Consider the following 24,751-nt stretch of genomic DNA (forward strand, 5'->3'; position numbering starts at 1 on the left):
AAAGTGTAATAAACCTTTTTAAAAAAAATAATCATCAGAAAATAAGTGAAAATAATATAAAACAACTAAAATATATTTTCTAAAAACACCATATTTTCTATTTTTAAGAACATAAAAGAGAAAATAGTTTTTTGTTGTCAAACATGTTTTCATGGTTTTTTGTTATGGAAAACTATTCTCTAAAACAGTTACCAAACAAGCCCTTAATTTCTTACTTTTTTTCCTCTAACTTTTTCACGTATAACCAAACAATTTCCTTAACATTCTTTGAGAACCAAATATAACCTCAATGTTAAGTTTCAGATCAAGTTTGGATGGAGTTAAATTCCTAACTTAAATTCAAACCTAGAAGGCCTAGACCTTGGTTCAACGCATTTATCTCTCTACTTATGCAATGTCTACAACACTCATTTATCTAACTATATTTAAAGATGATCAAGTTTCATATCATCTTTATAAGGGCTAAGCTATGTTTTGTTTCCAAAAAAATTGTGAGAAAATGTGATAGAAAGAAAATATAGAGGAAAAATGAAAGAAAAGAAAAAGCAAAATAAAAATAAAAATAAAAATAAAAACAAAAAATTATTCTTATACATTACTTCAAACTCATTTAATTTACATTAATTCTTTAATATAAATATTAAATAATTTAAAATATATAAATTTCTAATTAATTTAATTATATTTGATTTTCTTTGATATTTCTCATAAAACAATCAAATATGATAAAATTATTTTTAAAATATTTTTTTCTTTCCTTAATAATTTACAAGAACTAAACATAACCTAAAAAGGTAGAAAAAATATTCATATAATTTAAATTATAACGAATTTTTTTTTAATGGAAAATGTACCTAAAAAAAATCAAATAGTACAGGTACTTAAATTCTAAAATATTTCTTAATTTTAAAAAATTCTTGTTTAAACCCTTTTACAAAAAAAAAATAATAAATAAAAAAATAATATTTCAAATGTTTTAAGTGATTGGGCGCTTGCGATAAAGATTATTTGAAGATTTCTCATATTTCTCTTTCTTATAAATGGTGGGGCTTGGGTTGGGCCTTGGGCCCATTTTTTGGGTGAGCCCCGACTGGCCCAACTCACCCTACAATGGCCCAGTATGGCCCAATTGCACCGTCCTGGTCCACCATGAAATGGTGAAAATCTCCTTGGTCACTAGGACTTGGCCTCAATGAGCCGTCTTCTTTAGCACGAAACTCCGGCCACCTGAAGACTGTTTCCGGCGTCATACCGGTACCTACGGATGTCTGCTACTGCGCGCCGTTTGCGCATTACTCTCAAGGTGTGTCACTCTTCTCACTTCCTCTCTTCATCTACATCGCATACTCTCAACATTTCGCAAACCCTCCACAAAACCCTGGATTTTCACACACGTTCTTCTTCTTGTAGTAGTTGTTCTTCAATTATTCCCCAAAAAATCGATTTTCTTGATCAGTTTTCGCCTTTTCCTAGCTCAAGTTCTTCGAAATTTAGTATCAATCCGAATGAGCGGCGAAAAATTGTGGTTGGCTTGTCGAAGATGATCAAACAAAGTCAAGGATATGTATTGAGGGGATTTTCACAGAAATTTTGCCCATGTTTTCTAGTAAAGATCATGAAACTATTGGAAAGTCGGGAAATTGCGTTTGCATTCTTCAAATTTGCATTTCAGGACGATTCGGAGAGTACCATTAGGTCGTGTTGTGTTGCGGCGCATCTTTTAGCAGCCGAAGAGCTTCGGCACGTCGCGCAAGATGTGCTTTGGTGGGTGATTGCTAGGATTGGAGTGTTGCGGAGTGGGGATTTGGTGGAGTTTATGTGGAGAGGGCACCATGTTTATGAGTCCGATTTTTCAGTTCTTGATTCCCTTATGAGGGCCTTTGTGAATGCGGAAATGGGTTTTCAGGCTTTGGAGATTTTAGGTAGAATGAGGGAGGTTGGTGTGAGGCCGAGTGCATCAGGGGTAGCAATTCTTTTCAAATTATTGCTTAGAGTTGGTGATTATGGTAACGTGTGGAAGTTGTTTAAGGATGTGATTCGGAGAGGTCCTCGACCTTGTAAGTATACATTCAGTGGGATAATTCTTGGGTTTTGTAGAAAAGGCTGTATCCATCTTGGAGAGAGTTTATTGCATTTGATGCCAAAGTTTCATTGTGAACCCAATGCTTTTGCATATAACATTGTGATCAATGCATGTTGCATCAGGGGCCGAACCTCTGATGCATTAGCGTGGTTCAATTTGATGATTGAAAGGGGTTGTAATCCTACTGTCGTTACATTTAACACAGTTATCAATGCCTTTTGCAAGGAGGGGAATGTGGTAGAAGCAAGGAAACTCTTTGATGGACTTAAAGAGATGGGTTTCTCTCCAAATACCATTATGTATAACACACTAATGAATGGATATGTTAAGATGAGAGAGATTGATCAGGCAAACATGCTCTATGAAGAAATGAGGAAAAAGGGTATAGCTCCTGATGGCATAACTTTTAACATTTTAGTGTCTGGGCACTACAAATATGGAAGGGAAGAGGATGGGGATAGACTGTTGAAGGATATATCTGTATTGGGATTGCTTCCAGATCGGTCATTATTTGATATTTCAGTTTCAGGGCTGTGTTGGGCAGGTAGGTTGGATGAGGCTATGGAGTTTTTGATAGATATGCTTGAGAAAGGTTTATCTCCTAGCATAATTGCTTTTAACTCTGTTATTGCTGCTTACAGCCAAGCAGGGTTAGAAGATAAAGCTTTTGAAGCTTATAAACTCATGGTACATTTTGGTTTGACTCCTTCACCTTCCACATGCAGTTCTCTGCTTATGGGTCTGTCTATAAACGGGAGGCTGCAAGAAGCAACAGAGCTTATAGGTCAGATGATAGAGAAAGGTTTATCAGTCAATAACGTGGCTTTCACAGTGCTTCTAGACAAGTTTTTTAAGAGAGGAGATGTGGTGGGGGCACAAAGTTTGTGGGGAGAAATGGAAAGGAGAGGAATATTTCCTGATGTTGTTGCCTTCTCAGCCTTCATTGATGGACTTTCTAAACAAAGTCTGGTGGAGGAGGCTTACAATGTGTTTTTAGAAATGTTAAGGAAAGGGTTAATTCCAAATAACTTTGCATATAACTCTTTGATTTGTGGTTTTTGCAAGTGTGGAAAGCTGAATGAGGCATTGAAGCTGGAGAAAGTGATGAGGCACAGAGGTCTTCTCCCTGATATTTTCACCACCAATATGATCATTGGTGGGCTTTGTAAACAGGGCAGGATGCAGTCAGCAATCAATGTCTTTATGGACATGCACCAGACCGGATTGTCCCCAGATATTATTACATACAACACTTTGATCAATGGGTATTGTAAAGCTTTTGACATGGTTAATGCAGATAATTTGGTGAATAGAATGTATGCCAGTGGGAGTAGCCCAGATCTCACAACCTATAATATACGTATCCATGGTTTTTGTAGCAGCCAGCGGATGAATCGAGCTGTGTTGATGTTAGATGAGCTTGTTTCAGCTGGTATTGTTCCAAATACAGTAACATACAACAGTATGCTGAATGGTGTTTGTAGTGACATACTGGATCGTGCTATGATTTTGACTGCAAGATTGCTTAAGATGGCATTTGTCCCAAATGTAGTAACGGCTAATTTATTGTTGTCTCAATTTTACAAGCAAGGAATGCCCGAGAGAACCCTGATGTGGGGGCACAAGTTGAGTGAGATTCCCTATGCCTTTGATGAAATTACATATAAAATAATGGACAAAGCCAATCACATACTAGAAGATGCTGATTTTTCAAGAGTAACATCTGCAAAGAGCCTCTTCCTGGACTTCCTTATGTACATTACATATGATTATTTTTGTAGATATAGACCTCACAGTGAAACAACTCAGCATCCTCTTAAACTGATTGACAGAAGTTACAGTGGGTCCTGAAAGTTGATAAGCAGGATAAGTTTTGAGCACTTCAGTTGTTGACATATGGAGGAACCTTATGTAATCATGATCTTGATTGGGATCATGCCAGTGCTGATCTGGAATATTATTTGAGCATGTTGTGCATCCAGTGGTGGAGAAGTTGAGAGTAACCTTACTTGTGAAAATGAAAGCAATATGTTGTGATGGTTGCAGCAAAGACCAGTTTCTGCACCAATGGAGAAAGATATGGTTCAAGCTACCGGCTGTTACATGGACTAAGGAATGACAAAAAGAGCGGGACTGTGGCTATCAGAAAAGATGGTGATCCATGGATTAAGAGAAGGTGTAGCCTAGATAGAGTAGTAGAATGGTGAAAAGCGATTAATATATCCAGCCTTATATGGTTGAGACCAAAATTTGACTGACTTGGGTTATGAGTAGGGAAGGACAATTTACTAGGTAATACTAATCCTTCTCTATGGCAGGGGAGATTTGGTCACCAGCACTCTTTACAGTGTTCTTTTATGCTTTCCTTTACTGGCAATGAAAGAAAGATATGTACACACTCTTAGATTGTCAGACAGTGAGATTGAAATAATCAGTCTAAATTATCTAGTGTTTGGCCTTCAAAACTGATAATAACTGGCTCAAAATCTGTTTCTTGCAAAAAAAAATGGCCTATTTGACAAGGAATATTATTGCATGATTCAACTGCAGGTTTTTTCCAAGGATTCGAGGCGTTATCTTGTGAAGTTTGTTGTTGGAATGGCTCAATTTGGTTACCAGTTTATTGAATGTATATAAAAAAATTCAATATGCCTTGTATTGGGTCTTTTCCTGCCACACAGGAGTCATGTATAATGGTCATTGCTTTTGAACATATAGAGTCTTAACATTCTTGTTTTAGAGCCAACTACACACCTTGTTTGTGATATCATTCGTCGAAAGGATTTTGAAGCTTATTCAGAGTCATGCTTCTCTGGAACAACTTTAGGCTATTCATTTATTGGTTTCCTTGTAAAATTGTGGAAGGCAGCCCTTGTTTGTAGATTTTGCCCTCGTCTCCTCACTGCCTGTACTAATGGTCATTCTCTAACCCCCTCCTCCTTTTCTATGAGAGCAAACCTGGGATGCTTTATCCATGACCATGAGTGACAAATTAATGAAGAAAGTGAGCATCTTCATCCAGATGATCCTCAGATTGTGGATTTCATTTTGATGGAGGACTGGAGAGAGTTTGCAAGTAATCTCACATATTGTTCTGTTCATGAAGAAGCATACAAGGTCTACCTATTGTATGATGTGAGTTTTTTATTTTTTGTTGTTTCCTTAGGGAGAGTTTTCATCCTTGAAAATGAAAATGATTTTCCTAGTTGAAGTAAAAGAATCTTTGAGAGATTTATTTTGCCGAGGAAATGCAGGAAAAGAAGTTGATAGTTTGAATCTTAGTGCTTGTTTGGTTGTTGTTTTTAAGAGGTGGTTTTTTGTTTTTGGAAATAAAAAAACATTGAAAACGTGTTTGGGAAAGGGGGTGATTTTTGTTTTTTGTGTTTTCCATGTTCTCAAAAGGCCTCTTTTCAAATAACAAAAAAAAAAGGTGTTTTTGATTGTTTTTCACTTTTTAGTGAATAATTTGAATTTTAGGGCTTGTTTGATAGTTGTTTTCAAGAAGTGTTTTTTTGTTTTTGGAAACAAAAAAATATTGAAAACGTGTTTGGGAAAGGGGGTGATTTTTGTTTTTTGTGTTTTCCATGTTCTCAAAAGCTTCTTTTCAAATAACAAAAAAAAGGTGTTTTTGATTGTTTTTCACTTTTTAGTGAACAATTTGAATTTTAGGGCTTGTTTGGTAGTTGTTTTCAAGAAGTGTTTTTTTGTTTTTGGAAACAAAAAAATATTGGAAAAGGGGGGTGATTTTTGTTTTTTGTGTTTTCCATGTTCTCAAAAGGCCTCTTTTCAAATAAAATAAAATAAAAAAAAAAAAAAAAAAAAAAAAAAGGCGTTTTTGATTGTTTTTCACTTTTTAGTGAACAATTGTTATCCATGTTTTTTTTTTTTCTTTTCTTGCTTTTTGTGTTTTCGGAGATGACAGCAATGAAATACTGTGGACTGAATGGGAGAGGAGAAAGAAAATATATATATATATAGATATATATTTGACAAAAAAATTTATTAATTTAACTAAACATAAAAATACAACACGATCATAAATAAATAAATAATAAAAAAACTAAATAAATAAAAATTAAAGAAAAACTAACAGTGATATATTTTTTTATGTCCCATTCCCTTTGGATGTTTATCCTCTTTTTATTACAAAGAAAAAAACCATTAATGACATCAACACCTGTACATTCAACAGAAACTTCAAGCTCTCTTTCTCCTTTGCATACCCAAACAACTTTGAATGCTCATACAAAACATTTCTACCAGTGGGCCTTAAAGCTTAATCTCTGAAATTAACTAATTCATATTCAATCTCATTTCCATGTTGTGCAACAACCGCTAAACTGGGTATTCTCAATAGTTCCTCCCCCTGAAAGCACCTATGCTTCTTAATAGACAGCAAACACAGTGCCCAGACAAAGAAAAGAGACCCATAAGCATCAAGATAAATACAACATTTCTTGTTTCAAGAAATCGGGCTCAAATTTCTGAATTCCAGGATGATGATAAATCCATTCCTGATATTATTTCAATCCCATATTCAACATGAGAATTCAAAAACAAAATATTCAGAGCAGTTCCTGGGCTCGACACAAATCTAAGCGTCAATGGGGCAGATTTGAAGAAGCAAAAAGGTGAGAAGAAGATGCAAGAAAGCACGTAGAGCTATTTAACTCTAGCCGGTGAGAGCAGAGTTAAGAGCACTATGCACATCCACTCCAATTTGGGCCTCAGCTTTCTCCAAGTCCGTTGATGCTGAGCTCAGCTTCTGCGTGAAGTCAGCTAGCCCCTTCTGAACCAAGCTTGGGTCAATTTGATCGATTGGCACAGCCTCAATGGCAATTATATCTGCAAAGGAGTTAGCGTGGATGACTGCAAAGCCGCTGCTAATGAAATACTTTGCCACATCATTTCCTTCATGCACTGACATGACCCCAGGTTTCAGCTCTGCAATTGTGGCTACATGTCCAGGGAGAACACCCATCTGTCCAGTTGTTGCCGGTATAATAACCATGTCAACCTGTAAAAAAAACACACACCCAGCAGAATGTTAGAAATAACAGCAATAGATCTTTAGCTTAGTTAACTGACCATATTACTTAACCCCGGAATCACTTCCTACATCTAATTCACTCTCTCTCTTTTCAAATTTCAAAATTTACTTAGGACAGCACGATATCATCACAGGAAATGCAGGTATCCCATTTCTATTGCAAAGCATTTCAAATCAGCTATTTTTTTTGTTTTTTTTTATACCAATGCATTGGGATCTCAAGAATGAGGTAGTTTTAATGGTTATCATCACCTTTTTAAACACCCCCACAAACCAAAACCAACAAGATAATGGTTATCTTATCCTTTAGATATTTTAAAATCTGGCATTATCTGCCATACTATTCTTTTACCCATAATGACACTCACAATCAATGGCACTGAGAAAATAGGCTGACTCGCCCTGCCCCACCACTCATCTAATTAGATAGGGTACCATTAATCGTAAACGAAATGAGGCTGAGCTAGGATTTTATACCCCAATAGGCCCAACCTGTGGCATTACAAGAGCTAGGATTCAACATATTTCCCCTTAAAACCCCCTAATCCTCATAATTAATATCTCACACTGCTATGAATTAGCAAAGTATGGTTGGGAACCAGCCAAGTTCCAAATCCATAGTCCCCCATCTCAGACCCACATGCTCTCATGGTGCCTCAGAGTATGTGGCCACTTAGGGACAGGTTCCCCTCCTAGCATGAGTGTGATGGGGCACTCTGTTAGTGCCACATTACTGTTGCAGAAAAACTAAAATAAATATTCAATAGAAGAAAGAAACCAAAGAAACAAAACTAGTAGGCATAGAAGGAAGGGCTTTTGTAAGGAAATACTCGATGATAATAATAATAGACCTTGTTTAGTTGCTTCATTCAAATGATAGAATGAACTAACCCTTATCTTTCCAACCTCAACTTTTAGTTTTCTATTTCATAATTACTTCACATATCTAGAAAACTTTTAATCAGAAACCCATGAGATTAATTTAAAATGTACGAGGAATAGAAGAAGCTATAGATTACAATCTTCACAAACCTATCAATATGTGAGCAGACCCTACACACACACACACACACGTATGAGCAAAAAAATGTATGAGTAAACCCACAAATAAAGGTACAATCTATATATATAGAAGCCAACACTGATCGAGATATAAGCAAACTAAAAAATGTTCAAGCAAACCCAACCCAAATATAGGCATAACCACCCAATGAATCATTTAAAACTCAAGTAGATTAAAATCCAATAATCCACAAGTGAACTGTAGAGGTTGGACTTCAAATAGGCTTGAGAAAGTTTATGACCATGAGAAGAGATCCTCAGTTCAGAGAGCGCAAAGAAAACACTAAACTAACAAAAGAATAGATGTAGTAACTAATGAAAACAAAACTAAAAATCTGAAAAAGAAATCATGGCAACCAAAAAACATGTTAATCCATTCACACAGACTCCAATGAACTACAAAAAAATCTTGTGAATCAAAGGCTTATGACTGGCAGACGCTAATCTAACATCAACTAAATCACTTTTAAAAAGAACAATCTATAAAATATAACACCAACATCCAGCATTTGATTTCCAGTTTTAGGGACTCTTCTCTCACATCCCATGTGTCTGTGACTCAAATAAGGAAACCCAAATTGAGCCACAATAACCCAATTGTTGACCAAATGATATCAAACATTGAGATGTAACTAAAGAACTAACTATATAGCAGCCAGAAGAAAGTACAGCAGAGGGAAAGAAAAAAAAAACCATCATTATCTGCAGCATATCTATTGAACATACAAAATGACCCCATGAACTTTTTATCATAGCAATAAAATTTGCAATTGCATTGTAGGACATCAATGCAAAAGCAGTCTTGTTGATTAATCAAAATGATAAAGCTTAAAATCACTGAAGCTGGAGTAGACTAGCCACATCTCACATTCTCATATTTCCAAATATAATGTCCAACCACAAACTCATAAGTCTTTCAGGAAATAAAACATATTGGATTCACACTCAACATCGTGACTGAATCAAGATTAAAGGCATGAATCTGTCTAAAAAACTATAACACGATCCTAAACCTTGAAAAGGAATTAAATTTACCCAAACATGCATAATGACAGTAAACTATAAACAAGATCAATTATGCCTGTAGAAAAACCAATGAGGGCATTGAGCCATATGGACATTGGGCACACCTAGTACACAGGAGGTCTACATTGAAAAAGGGGGAAAAAATTAAAACACACACGCACACAAAAACTCAATCTAATACTTAGAGCACAACCACTAGGTCCGGCATAACCATATGGGTATGAAGCACTGTTACCTTTCACCAAAATTGTGGCAAATCCTTATCTCCTAGACTAGAACTAAGAACAACTGCCCAGACTCTCAAAACCCAATTTCCCACATCAATCTACAATATCAAAAACCATTAACCAAATTAACAGCCTAAAATCAATGCGTAATTTCAATTAACTTGGGGACAAACAAGCATTCTGTAAAACCCTAATAACCCTTCGACAGAAATTGGATTTTCACAGGAAGAAGTGTAAATCTGTTTGAAACCAAAACCACAAGAACTTCAAACTTAATATCAAAAGCCTTCAAAACTCAATTTCCCATATCAATCCACCACTAACCCCTTGTTTTAAAAAAAAAATTAGATTTTCACACAAAAATCCAAGTTTTTTGAACCATCAGAAGTACAAGAATCCAAACTTCTTAAAACCCAATTTCCCGCATCAAGCTAAAAAACCATAAACCACGCTTCAATACCAAATATCAACCACAGGTAAATCAAACGCAACCAACCCTAAGACAAAATCGCTTAGTATTTAAATATTTGCAAAATAACCTCTCACGATATATAGCATTTCTTAGTCCCGAACCTAAAATTTTATAGAGATTTCTCATAAATGTGAATAATGCACAACCCTAATCACCCATTTGGGGAAAATGGGGTTTTCACATAAAAACCTACATTTGTTTTCGGAATCATCAAATCTACAACAAAAACCAAATTCCCCACCAGAACAAATGCCACCCACAATCAGATCAAACAAAGCCAAACCCTAAAACAACCAATCAACGACAAATCCAAGTAAATCCCAAATCAGAAAGGGGGTTCGGGTTCACTGGGACTAACCTCCTTGGCGGAGAGCTCAGAGGCATAAGGAAGAACGAAGTTGACCGTGAGCTTAGAAGGGATGGAAGAGGGAGTCGGTGGTCGAGGTTGCATGAAAGTGAGAGGGGTTGCGGGTGGGTCAATATTTGGAATGATTTTCTTCCAGGCATCGATGAAGGTGGAGTCTTCAGCCGGAGCGGCGGGGAGATCAGTGGAGAAGGGGCGAGCCCTGGCGGCGAAGGAGGAGGAGGAGGCGATGGCAGGTCGAGCCAGGAGGCGTGTGGCTTGGCGCAGCATGTTGGGAAGGGTTGAGTCGCTCGGCTCGCAAGGTCGGAGAGTGAGAACTAAGAGAGAATGAGAGAGCCCTCAAAGTGGAATCACCTTGCAAAAAATAATGCGGTGAGAGCCTGAGACAACAACCTTCTACTTGCCTTCCCTAATTTCTCCAAATTTTAATTATCAAATGTTTTTTCAAAAATAAAAATAAAATAAAAATATAATTTTTTATTACAAGTTTTCAAATTTTACTACTTTTTATGCTATTTACTTTTTTAATCTTTATTGAAATTCATAAAAATAAAATAAAATAAAATACCTATTAATTAATACATCGAATTTTCTATTTCAACCTTGTTATATATATAATAAAATTTAAATTGTTAAATATAAATATAAATAAATAAATAACCTTAAACTAGTAAATAATTTTCTTTAATTTTTTTGTCATAATTATATATTTTTTTTCAAAATAATTAGTCATTTTCATTTTTATATTTAAATTTTTTTAAATCCACCTTTTCTAAGTTTCCTTAACCGTATGAAATTTTGATTGTTCCTTTGATTATCAACCTCTATAGAAAACTTTCAATGTTTGAATAATCTTGCTCAACTTTCCAATCCTGCAATCACTTAACCAACTCCATAAAATCCAAAAAAAAAAAAAAAAAACAATTGAAGTCAAATTAAATCCAACACCAAAAAGGAAATTACTAATGTACAAAAATGAGGAAACTAGCTTTTGAGCACTTCCTTTCTTCTAAATTTGCTAAAACTACAATCCTCTCTTTCCATTAATCTCCTTGTACACAAGGCTTCAATCTTTGGCCATTTGCCTTAGATTATATTTGATCCTTAGGAAGTATAAGGAAAGAAATATATATATATATATATATATATAAATGGTTTTTTTTATGTTTAATTTCACTATGAAAAATTCAAACAAAAATTAGATATAATTAAAATTGGTTAAAAATTTATGTTTTTTAAAATATTTTAATTTTTGTATTTAAATTTATTTTTTTCACTTTTTTTTTTTTTTTTTTTTCTCTCTATTTTTTTTCCTCAGTTTTTTCCATAGAATTTATGTAGGAGTTGGGTTTGAGTGCCCAAGAGGGTTGACTCAACCCCACCCAACAAACTAGAAAATAGGGGGAGTAGATTCTAGCAATTTTTAAATTGTCATTATTAAAATTTCTTTTTGAAAAACAAAAGTTTTTTCTCTTTTAAGTTTTTTTCCTTGTTTTCTCCGTAAAAACGAAGGTCAAAGTACTTATGCAATGAAAATGGAATGGTTCTCATATTTGTAGTTTCATTCACAACTTGACGGTAAGAAAATTGGTTAGTAAAACAACCCATAGAGAGTCTTGGGTATCTTAGAAGGTAACTCGGAAACTTTATTTTCCATCATTGGTATTAAAGACCCGTTTATGTTATTTTTGAACTTTTTTTTTAAAGAAGAAGAATGGAATTTATAAAAATAATAATAATAATAATAATTAACAAGTAAATATTTTCTACTATGTTTCCCAAAAACACAATTACTAAATTTGAGAAAAAAAAAACAAAATTCTTTAAAAAAAAAAAAAATACTATTTTTGGATCTGGTTCCAAAAAAACAATGTTCCAAAACAAAAAGAAATAAGAGCCACTTGAAGCGAAGAAAAAATAAGTAGAAAGTCCAACCACCGATGTAGGAATAGGCCTTTATCTTAGATGAAATTGAAATGGACAACAATGAAAAAAAAAAAAAAAAAAAGAGCCACAAATAAAGGGCTCCTCGTTATGGTTTTAGAGAACCCCTTTTTTCCGCACAAATAAGGTGGAACAATTTTTTGGAATGTGTTTTGGAAAGGGAAAAAAAAAAGTAATAATAATAATACGACTAAACTAAATGGTTTTCCTAAAAGGATTAAGGTCATTAAAAAGAAAATCTAGAGTTATAGAAGACATTGTAAATGATCCTAATATTGTTCCTTCTAGCTTTAAAAGAGAAAATTAGTTCTTTTTTCTATGAAAATCTGTGTCCTTGCTTCTCACAACCAAAAAAAGCTTCAATCTCCCTATAGCGTGGCCTACCCTCGTGCTTCTTACCACAAGTAAAACAGATCACATCTGAATTTTGGGTTGTCTTCACTTTATTCTGATTTCTAATAGAGGCAGACATTTTCTGTGCTTGGTTACCATGAGCACCATCACTCCTATTCCTCTTCCTTTGTTGTTCCCTATGCTGATGAAGCTCTTCATTCTTCTTTTCTGCAATAAGGGCTTTGTCCACAATCTTTGAATAAATGCCAAGTTTCAGAATAGATATCTTGTTCTTCAAGTAGGGCTTTAATCCATCCTGAAACTTTAATGTTTTTTCCTCATTTATAGCAATCAACTGTGGGGCAAAACGTGACAACTCTGTAAATTTGGCCTTATACTGGGCCACAGTCATCTCCCCTTGTTCCAAATGAACAAACTCTCCCACCTTTTGTCACTTAACACTATTAGGGAAGTACTTCTTATAGAAAGCCTCCCTAAACTGTCTCTAAGTTATAGGTCACTGATCCTTCAAAAGCCTCTTGGTCATTCAGCACCAATGATCTGCTTCTTTGTTTAACATAAATGTTGCATAAGAGTCCTTTTGCTCCTCAGAGCAATCTATGACATCAAATAATTTCTCCATCTTAAGAATCCAAGCCTATGCTTCTGTTGGATTTGAAGTGCCAGAAAAATAAGAAAGTCCTAGTTTCTTAAAGTCATCAAAAGAGCTACCCCTAGAAGATGAGGATTGTCCCTGACCATTAGTCTCAACAACTCTAGCTTAACGTTCAACCAAACCAGCTAAAGTTCCGAGATACCTATAAAGCCCTTCTACATTCATGGGTAGCAAACCCTCAAGTGGAGGAGGTACACCATCATTAGCCCGACTGTTTTGGGAAGATGTTCTTCTTGGTGGCATGATCTCCTATAAAACATAAGGTATAGCTAAAATAGTCAATAAGAAACCAAGTAGACAATTTGGATTTATAAGGAAGAAAGAGTTTATACAATATGAAGCTAAATATTAAACTAATGCATCACTCATTTATTCCCAAAGTAAACTAAAACAAGTTCCCAACAAGATCATAACCTAATGCTCTGATACCACTTTGTCACGCCCCAAAACCCACTCCAAGGGCATGACGGTCATTTCACACCTCAAGCCCAAAGACTCAGAGTGGAAACAACACAAACAATCATATTGTAACTAGAAATTTACCAATTACCAAATTCCTATTTAGAGTAGTAGAACAAAAATTCTAAAATCTTGAAATAACAATTTTTGAAACTAACACATCAAACCAAGTGTTATTGTCCAAATAACTCCAAACTCAAATAATTCCAATGAGAAATAAATTTTAACATCTATTGATGCTCAAAAGAAAAAGAGTTTTGACAAAAATCCTAACAAACCAATTTCCCCTCCTAACCGTCACTTCTCACCCGAACTGAGGGTACTTGAAAATTATCAACAAAGAGGAATGAACTCAAAGCCAAATAAGGAATATTAATACTGTTTTATGGATCAAATAGTTTCAATCATACTTACAAATAGGAGATTTAGTGTAAAATCAATTTCATAAGAACGTTTGAGTACAAATATGCAAATACATTTTTAGGTGTTTAACCAAACATTTTCATATATATCAAAATTATTTCATATCCATTTCAAATCAAATATATTTCAATTGTTTTCACTTTGGTTATCAAATAACAAATAGTGCACATTTAAGTGGGACTTTACAAATAGGTGGCTAACCTCAAATGTTCCTTTTAAGGTGGACAGAACCAAACACTACTAGTACTAGTAACCTTTAACCAAATCTCTAGTGGTTGGGGTTCAAATCAATTACATTTCCCACCACGAAAATGTAAATGTCAACTATTATATCCCGTTGACAATGACCAAAAAGTCAACTATTATATCTCATTGACAACGGTCAAACAAATCAGAGTCAAATTCTTTATTTTATTTATTCCAACTTACAAATGCAGAAAATCCCCAAGTATTTCGATTTAAACAAAATAAATCTTATAACACATTTTTCCATACAAAAATATATTTGATTCATGCTTAAAAGCAAAATTAACAATTAAATATTTCAAACAACATATATATATATATATATATATATATATTAATTTCTCTTACCTAAAAAAAAGTCCTCAAAAACTTTGGAGAAAAATAATTCCAGAAAATCTACTCTTTGCCTAACAAAGTATAAGAGAAATAACCATTACTATTTATCTAAAGTTATAGGTTTGACAATCGTAAAATTTTAGGTATTCAAATTAATGTTTTTAATTATGAAAGATAATTTAATCTATTCCTGTTTTAGAAAAATTAATAAATTTCTAATTCATATAAAACTTAAATTTTATTTTCAATTTATTTCTTGGGACACAACATAATTTAATTAAACTACAATTTATTTCACTAATTAAATTATATGCTATTTATTAACTTACACCCATCATTAGTATAATTATAATACCAAAAACTTTAGTTCATTTTATTTAAAACTTCTATTATCTCACTTTCAGTTTTTTTTTTTTTCTTTTTATCAAACATAATTTGTATCCCAACAATTCTCCATTATTACTAATATATATATTGTAAAAGTCTTCCTCTAGTGCACACACATCCTTTTTTTTTTTTTTTTCTAATCTATAGAACTGTGCACACATAGAGATCACACATTTTTTTTTTAATAATTTTCAATCCCTTAAGCCACATATAAAACTATATTTATTTACTCATTTAATTTTTTAAATTTCATTGTTTAGATCTATTCATCTAAGAAAATTTTGAATTTCCCTATTATCATCAATGGAACAACCTATATTCATAATTTCAATATTTTGACCTAAAATTTTTTAATAGATTAACCCTAGCCTAATCGAAATCTTCTAGAGAATCATTATTATTGTTATTATTATTTTCAAAAACTTAAGATTTCCCAATTTCTAACAATAAAACCACCAATAATCCTAAATTTATAATATTTTGATATTAAAACGAATAAAACAAAAAAATAAATAAACTAACCCTGATCTAAATTTTTTTTTCCCCAAAAAATCTAGCGTGTTCAGAACTAACTAACAACTATAATATATTAATTTAGGGTTAGAATCTTACTTGGAAAAATCTGAACTTCAAACTCTGAACTTATAACCCTTGAGCCCTACGATCTACAATTCTCTAATTCTAGTTGATAGGGTTTTCTGAATGAAAAAGGTAAGAGGAAAGTCTAATTTATATCTAGGATTTTTAAATTGTAAAAGGACTCTTTCACCCTTAATGAATTTAATTAATTAATTAATTACTTTATAAATTACTATTTTACCCTAGATTAAATTTTGGGGTGTTACAATAAAATCTGAATTTGAATTCTCTAACTCTATCTCATTATATTTGCTTCTATTGTGCTTAAATTTGTTGTGTTAAAAATTTTTTTGAAAAACTCAATTCACCCCTCTCTTGGGTGTTTTTCTCATTTAAGATTAGCCTTTATTTTCTCAATTGGTATCAGAGTTAGGCCTCTTGTTTAGGACTTGATAGTCTAAGAGGAAATGATTATTCCATCAAGCTCATCTCAAACTAAAAGTTTTGCAAAAAATAGAGCTCCATTTTTTACAAGAACCAACTATCCCTATTGGAAAACTAAAATGACTTGGTATTTATAATCAATTGATTTAGATGTATGAGACGTCATTGAAGATGACCAAACTTTTCCTACAAATCTAGTTGATGGAGTCATGATTCCAAAACCCAAGCAAGAATGGAATGAGCTTGATAGAAGAAATTTTCAATTAAATGCTAAGGTCGTTTTCACTTTGCAATGTGCTATGGATATAAATGAATATAACAAAATATGTCAATGCAAATTGGCTAAAGAAATTTGGAGATTACTTGAAATAACTTATGAAGGAACAAATCAAGTGAAATAGTCAAAAATCAATTTATTTGTTCATAGCTATGAATTGTTTTTTATGAAAGAAAATGAGACTATTGTTGAGATGATCACTAGGTTCACCGACATTATCAATGGTCTTGAAGCATTGGGAAAGACCTACAAGGAATCCGAAAAGGTGATGAAGATATTGAGGTCACTCCCATCAAAGTAGCATACAAAGGTCACCACAATTCAAGAAGCAAAAGACTTGACCAAGCTACCTATGAAGGAGCTCATAGGGTCATTAATGACATATGAGATCAATTTGGCAAAGAAGCTACAAGAAAGTGAAGACAAAAAGAAGAAGAGCATAGCTCTCAAAGTTACAACTAAGGAAGAAGAAGAAGTTGAAGAAGAAAAACAAAGTGAAGAGGATGATGATCTAGCCTTCATCACAAGAAAGCTTAATAAATACATGAGAGGTGAAAGGTTTAGAGGAAGAAAGTTCACCTCTAAAAGAGACCTTTCTAAAAAGGAATCTTCATCTCATGGTGACAAGAAGAAGTGGGAAGAAAAAAGAGATTTGGTGTGTTTCAAATGCAAAAAACTAGGACACATTAAATATAATTGTCCTCTCTACAAAAGTGAAGCCAAAAGGAGAATGAAGAAAGCAATGATGGTCACTTGGAGTGAAAGTGAAAAATCATCCGAAGAAGAAAATGAGAAAGAAGTGGCAAACATGTGCTTCATGGCAATAGATGAACTTGATGAGGTAAACTTTAACTTTAGTGATGAAGATATGCATGATGTTTTTGAAGAATTGTATGAAGATTTTGAAAAACTTAGTTTGAAAAATATTTCTCCTAAAAAGAAAATTCAATAACTTGAAAAAGAACTTGAAGAAGTAAAAGAAAAATTTTCAATTGTTGAAATTTCTAAAACTCATCTTGAAAAAGAAAATTAGATTCTGAGAAAGAAAAATGAATGGTTGACCTCTTCTCTTTCAATATTTTCCTGTAGATAAAAATCTTTTGAAATGATTCTAGCTAGCCAAAAATGTGTTTTTGACAAATAAAGGCTAGGATTCAAATCTTCAAAAAATCAAAATTATTTTAAAAACTATTTTGTAAAAGAATCCTCAAGTGCAAGTCCTTCTACTACTTGCAACTTTTGTGGAAGATGATGACACATTAGTAGCACATGTCCCTTAAGAAATGGTTCTCAAAAGAATTCAAATGCAAAAACTAAAAGGTTTGGATTGAAAAATCCAAGGTCACTAACCCTCAATGACCTAAAAAGATATGGGTACCTAAATCAACTTGAGTTTTATTTTGTAGGGCTCAAAGAAGGATAAGTGGTTATTGGATAGTGGATGCTCAAGACACATGACCGGGGATGAATCCAAGTTTGCTTTTTTTTACAAAGAAAAATGGAGGATATGTTACCTTTGGAGACAATGCAAAAGGAAGAATCATTGGTCAAGGCAACATTGGTAATGACACATTCTCTCTTATTGAAAGTGTTTTATTAGTAGATGGTTTAAAACATAACCTTTTAAGCATTAGTCAACTTTGTGACAAAGGTTTTAAAGTGATTTTTGAAGCATCTCATTACATCATCAAGGATATTCAAAATGATAAAACCACCTTCATAGGCCATATATGTGATAATATTTATGCTATAAATATTCAAAAATATGATGGCCACTATAAATGTTTTTCAAACATGCATGATCAAAGTTGGTTGTGGCATAGGAGGTTGGGACATTCTAACATGGACCTCATGTTCCAACTCAACAAAGATGAACTTGTTAGAGGCCTTCACAAAATGAATTTTCAAAAAGACAAAGTTTGTGAAGCTTGTCGAGTGGGAAAGCAAATAAAAAACTCTTTCAAAAACAAAAATTTTCATTTCCATATCTAGACTACTTAAGCTGTTGCATATGGATTTATTTGGTCCCTCTAGGACACCAAGTCTTGGAGGAAAGTCTTATGCATATGTTATTATGGATGACTTCTCTAGATACACATGGGTCTTGTTTTTAAGTCAAAAGAATGAAACATTTTATGATTTTTCAAAGTTTTGCAATAAAGTTCAAAATAAAAAAGGTTTTACAATTACTTGCATAAGAAGTGATCATGGGAGAGAATTTGAAAATATTGATTTTGAAAAATATTGAAATGAGCATGGTGTTAACCATAATTTTTCGGCTCCTAGAACTCCTCAAAAAATGGTGTAGTTGAAAGGAAAAAATAGAACTCTTCAAGAAATGACTAGAACCATGCTAAATGAAAACAATTTACCAAAATATTTTTGGGCCGAAACGGTTAACACTTCTTATTATGTTTTAAATAGAATATTATTGAGGCCCATTCTTAAGAAAACTCCCTATGAGCTTTGGAAAAACAAGAAACCCAACATTAGCTATTTCAAAGTCTTTGGGTGTAAATGTTTTATATTAAACACCAAAGACAATCTTGGAAAATTTGATGCAAAATTGGATGTTGGAATTTTCCTTGGTTACTCAACTTCAAGTAAAGCTTTTAGAGTTTTTAACAAAAGAACCATGGTTGTAGATGAGTCCATCCATGTTATTTTTTTATGAATTTAACAATTCTGTGGACCCGCATTTTTCACGTGCGTCCCCACTCGATCGGCGAGACTCACTTTTTATTTGGTGAAAAATTAATTTTTGGAAAAGTTGGAGTCGCCACTTATTTTATTTTATTTTAAAGGGAAAATAAAACAAGAAAGAAAAACCCTAAAGAAGTGACTCCATAATTTTTGGAAAAGCGTGTCTTTGAAAAACCCAAGTCTAGGTCCGGGGATCAAGTTACTTATTGGGAAGGTACCTCTAAGAGGTAGCACCCCTCTAAGCCCTAAAAAGGTCTTTGCTGACTAAGTTAAGGGTAATGCGGCAATTAATTGATTAATTGTAGATACCTAAGTAAGCTAGGGTGATTTCGAAAAAATTGCATACTAAACAAGATAAGATCACAATAAAAAAGAGTTAGGGTGCGTACCTGAACCGCTTCCTAGGCGCTGGACAAACTCGGCTGCAATTACTCTTTTCCCGCTTTTCTGTGTGTTTCCTCCCTCAATCAAAGAATCTCTTCCCTTCTCTCTTTCTTCTCTCACATATATATACCAACCTTCCAAAAGAACCCCCCAAATCTGCTGGAGGAAAATCCCCTCATTCCTTCCTTTTTGTCTCTCTTTCTTATTTTCTTCCCTTTTATGATCGATTCCCCATGGAAATAATATATGTGCTATCCTTCTAAAAAACGAAATCTCCTATTTTTCAAAATTTTGTCGGTTCTCCTTCCAAATAGGTGGCGGCCCGTTTCCTCATGCCCAAAAAGCCAAGAAATATGATTTAGCAAACTTGTAATAAGATAAAATAAAATAAAATAATAATAATAAAGAAATCCATATAAGCCACACAAGTCATGTAGGCTATGCAATCATAAAAGTCATATAAAAAGTGGGTTTAAAAAGTGCTAAAGTGGACCTAAGTGAACTAAGCCCAATGAAGTGTTTAAGTGGGCCTAAGGCGTTTAGGAAAGTGTCTAAGTCTAAATTAGAGCTGTCGAGATCATAATAACGGGTTAGGCAATCCCTCAATCAGAGTCTCCGAGGTGGTTCAAGAAAGGTAAGTAATGTGAGTAGATATGGGCCACCAAGGAGCTACTGTAAAGTATCGAATAAGTATCTAATAAGACATGTGCTAGGAGGACAAAATTGAGGGTTTACAAATTCTTTCCAAGAAAGAGAGAGTTTTGATGATGATTTAGGTTTGGAGACCTTCATGGGAAAATTGAAAATTGAAGATAGAATGCAACAAGAAGAAATTGGAGAGGATCCCAAGAAAGAAGAATCACCATTGGCACTACCCCCTCCTCAACAAATGCAAGGTGAATCAAGTCAAGACCTTCCTAAAGATTGTAAGTTTGTCATCTACCACCCACAAGATCAAATTATAGGTAATCCATCTAGTGGGGTAAAAACTAGATCATCTTTTAGAAATATTTGCAATAATCTTGCTTTTATCTCTCAAATTGAGCCCAAATATATAAATGATGATTTAGTTGATGAAACAAGGATGATTGCTATGCAAGAAGAGTTAAATCAATTTGAAAGAATTGAAGTATGGGAATTAGTGCCAAGACCTTCAAATCAAAGTGTTATTGGAACTAGATGGGTCTTTAAAAATAAAATGGATGAAAGTGACATAATTGTTAGAAATAAAGCAAGATTGGTAGCCCAAGGTTTTAATTAAGAAGAAATGATAGATTATGAAGAAACCTTTGCCCCCGTAGCTAGGTTGGAAGCTATTAGGATGCTACTTGTCTTTGCATGTTTTAAAGACTTTGTTTTATATCAAATGGATGTGAAAAATGATTTTTTAAATGGCTTTATAAATGAAGAAGTATATGTTGAACAACCACTCGGTTTTCAAAGTTTTAACTTTCCTAACCATGTTTTTAAACTTAAAAAGGCACTTTATGGTTTGAAACAAGCACCTAGAGCATGGTATGAAAGATTGAGTAAATTTCTTTTGAAAAAGGGTTTTAAAATGGGAAAAATTGACACGACTCTTTTCATAAAGATCAAATAAAAGGATATGCTCTTAGTTCAAATTTATGTTGATGATATTATTTTTGGAGTTACTAATGTCTCTCTTTGTGAAGAATTTTCTAAGTGCATGCATAGTGAGTTTGAAATGAGCATGATGGGAGAACTTAACTTCTTCATTGGACTTCAAATCAAGCAACTAAAGGAAGGAACCTTCATTAATCAAGCAAAGTATATAAGAGATCTTCTCAAAAGGTTCAACATGGAAGAATCCAAAACAATGAAGACTCTAATGACCTCATCCATCAAGCTTGATAAGAATGAGAAAGGTAAATCTATTGACTCAACTATGTATAGAGGCATGATAAGTTCTTTGCTATATTTGACCGCTAGTAGACCCAACATTATGTATAGTGTATGCTTGTGTGCTAGATTTCAATCTTGTCCTAAATAATCTCACTTAAGTGTCATAAAATGAATTATTAGATATTTGAAATGGATAATGGACATAGGCTTATGGTATCTTAAGAGTGATAACTTTGAATTAATTGGATTTTCATATGCCGATTTTGCCAAATGTATGGGTTGAAAGAAAAAACACTAGTGACACTTGTCATTTCCTAAGACACTCACTTGTTTCATGGCATAGTAAGAAGCAAAATTCGGTAGCCTTGTCAATGGCGGAAGCCGAATACATAGCAGTTGGTTTATGTTGTGCACAAATTCTTTGGATGAAACAAATACTTAGTGATTTTGATTTATCTTTTGAGCATGTTCCTATTAAATGTGATAATACTAGTGCCATAAATATATCAAAAAATCTCGTGCAACACTCTAGGACTAAGCATATAGAGATTAGACATCATTTTCTTAGAGACCATGCACAAAAGGGTGACATAACTCTTGAATTTTTAAGAACAAAAGATCAACTTGCCGATATATTTACAAAACCTCTAAGTGAAGAACAATTTGTTGATATTAGAAGACAACTAGGGGTAATTTCTTTATGATCTAATGATTGCTTAATGAATTCTTGATGAATATACCTTTTGATTGCATGAATTTCATGTCATATGCATCATATAGATATATACTTAGATAAATGGTCAAATTTTGACCAAAAATAAAAATTTCCTTGGCATTGGGCATAAAAAATTAGGGATTTCAACTGAAAAGGGCAAGAAGAGGATCAGAAAATGAGAAAATACACAAAATGTGAAAAGTCAAACCTGTTGACCGCATTAACCAGGTGATCGACTAGACTAGGACCAGTCGACCAGTTCATCAAGACTGGGGATTTAAAGAGACTCTTGCGCTTTGTTTTCTCACTCGTTTCCTCTAGTTCTTCAAGAGTTCTGCTGATTCAACTGTCAATGAGTGATTTTTTAGGACATTGCAGCAGATTGAGGGTTTTGGATTAATTTTTAGAGGCTAGGGTTTTTTATTTGGGCCAACTTCTCCTCTTTCTATGCGTTATAGTCAGTTTCAACACCATTCCAATGCACCTAGGGTTTTGGTTGTGAGTGATTCTCTCTCTACCAGCCTCGTCTCCTTTGTCTCTATCTTTCTCATGGCTTCTAGGAGAAAGTCGGTTGCCTCTAGGGCATAAGGCAAGCGCCCAGCTAAACCATCTCAGCATGCTTAGACGGAGGCTTGCTGAAAGACGAGGTTTGACACCACCCTATTCAGTTCCGTGGAGGATTATCAGAGGTACAAGCAAAAGTTTGCTCAGAGAAAAGTAGTTCCAAGGAGAAGTATCAATTTCTCCCAACTCCAGTTTTTTAGGTTTGAGGGTTTTTTCAGTCGAATGGGTTGGCTATCCGTAGTGACGATTTCGGAGCCGATTTTTTTGACTTTCATGTGAACGTTCTATTCGAGGATGACGTATGGCATTGGAGACACGATTATTTCCACTATTAGAGGAATCGAGATTCGACTGGACCCGGAGAGCATCTGTCGCATTTTAGATATTACTCCAGTTGGACTTAGGGTGTATGAGTCCAAGATTTGGCCCACTATGCCGGGTTTTGAGCCTAGAGAGGTCATTCAAAGGATGTGCAGACTTGCAGACGCCCAAGGGATGGGCAAACCATCAACTCATAGCTTGATCGTGATTGGCGGAGTACTAGACCACATGATTTGCTCCATCTTACTACCACAAGGCGGACACTGAGACAGGGTCTTCTATTTTGAGGCATTCCTCTTGGACTCTATTCTGAAAGGGAGACGGATTCACTTGGGGTATTTGATGATGATGCACATGATCTCATGTTGCGAGAGCACGACCCGTGTACTCCCCTATGGTCGCTTCCTCACTAGAGGTTCAAGGATGTCAGGGTTGATTTGAGCAGAGAGATATTTTGAGACCCCCAACACTTATGATACATATGATGAGCAGTCTTTAAGGTGGATGAAATTTGAGAAGGCCCTTGATGGTTCCTGGATTAGGAGAGCAGAGAGACCACCATCACAGGCCCGAGGACAGGGACATGTGCATCTCGGAGTAGAGGAAGAGGTCGAGATACGAGAGATGGGAGGTGGAGTAGACCCTTAGAGAGGCTTTCAGTAGAGAGAACCCGAGCTTGACATTCCTATACTCCAGTAAGAGGATGTTCAGTTTGAGGCCACATTTTCTGAGCCAATGATATCTGAGCCGACTTACACAGCGGGACCATTTTCTCAGCCATCATTCACTGAGCCTCCTCACACAGAGATACCATCTCATTAGGCACCTCACGCTCCTAATCATGTGCCTTGGATGGATCTATTTGCTCAAATTAGCTATCTCGGCACTCGCATGAAGGAGTTTGCAGTAGTCAATGATACTCGATTCTATTCCATGGATGATCTCATGGATCAATATCAAACTGGCTTCACCTCTCAGTTTGTATCTGTAGCAGAGATTTGAGTGTATGGAGGATCGCATGGATCAGTAGCAAGCTACGTTTCAGCATCTCCAGCAGGGGATTGAGCGCATTGAAAGTCGTTGGGAGAGTTAACATGAGGAGATGATGGCTTACCTACGTTCCGTGTTTCCACCTTCACCTCCTCAACCTTGATTTCATAGAGACCCCCTTTGTTTTTTTTTTTTATGTTGCCAAAAGGGGGAGAGATATTTATGATCTAGGAGACTTACATGCATATTATTGTCATATCTTTTGTTTGGATCATATATATGATAAGCTTATATGTTTTCATGTACTTTTGACTTACATATGATATGCTATATGTTTCATGACTTACATTATTTCTTATTGAAAATTCCCATGTCTTGATTATCTTTATTTTAACTTCATAAATTTTTTATGATTGATCCATGATTGGTTTGAGGGAGAGATTCTTCTTCTACTAGATAACCAAGGTTTTTCATCATAAAAAAGGGGGAGATTGTTAGCCCAAGGGTTCTCCTAATCAGGTTTTGATGATAACAAACCATGGTTAAGTTACTAATTAGTTTGAATTGTAAAGAATCTCAAGTATTAATTTGGAAATTCATCAAAGGACCTAATGGATACAAGATCAAGACATTTGGTAGACCTTTAATCATAGGAAACAAATGTAAGATGAATGCATGGGTGCACTTAGGTTTTACATATCATTTCATGCATCTTTGAAAACTCGGTTTATTCTTTAAAATTACAATTTCATTAAAACCCGAGTTTTATCAAATATACCTTAGGCAAAATGTTTCAAATTTGGCATATTTATTTACTTAAAGA

General features: G+C 34.3%; 2 protein-coding genes across 2 annotated transcripts; one reads left to right on the top strand and one right to left on the bottom strand.

The window, feature by feature from the left end:
• Nucleotides 1-1,202: 1,202 nt before the first annotated feature.
• On the top strand, nucleotides 1,203-5,104 carry LOC117931655 (pentatricopeptide repeat-containing protein At5g41170, mitochondrial-like). Its single transcript, XM_034852654.1, has one exon. It carries the CDS (start codon nucleotides 1,265-1,267, stop codon nucleotides 3,932-3,934), a length of 2,670 nt encoding a protein of 889 aa, XP_034708545.1. The 5' UTR covers nucleotides 1,203-1,264; the 3' UTR covers nucleotides 3,935-5,104.
• A 1,255-nt stretch (nucleotides 5,105-6,359) lies between these two features.
• LOC117932508 (ATP synthase subunit delta', mitochondrial) lies at nucleotides 6,360-10,647 on the bottom strand. Its single transcript, XM_034853779.1, has 2 exons — nucleotides 10,279-10,647; nucleotides 6,360-7,100 (listed from the first exon to the last, which is right to left on the bottom strand). Exons 1-2 carry the CDS (start codon nucleotides 10,552-10,554, stop codon nucleotides 6,756-6,758), a joined length of 621 nt encoding a protein of 206 aa, XP_034709670.1. The 5' UTR covers nucleotides 10,555-10,647; the 3' UTR covers nucleotides 6,360-6,755.
• Between the last annotated feature and the right edge of the window lie 14,104 nt (nucleotides 10,648-24,751).

Source organism: Vitis riparia, chromosome 15, assembly GCF_004353265.1.
Source record: "Vitis riparia cultivar Riparia Gloire de Montpellier isolate 1030 chromosome 15, EGFV_Vit.rip_1.0, whole genome shotgun sequence".
Classification (NCBI taxonomy): domain Eukaryota; kingdom Viridiplantae; phylum Streptophyta; class Magnoliopsida; order Vitales; family Vitaceae; genus Vitis; species Vitis riparia.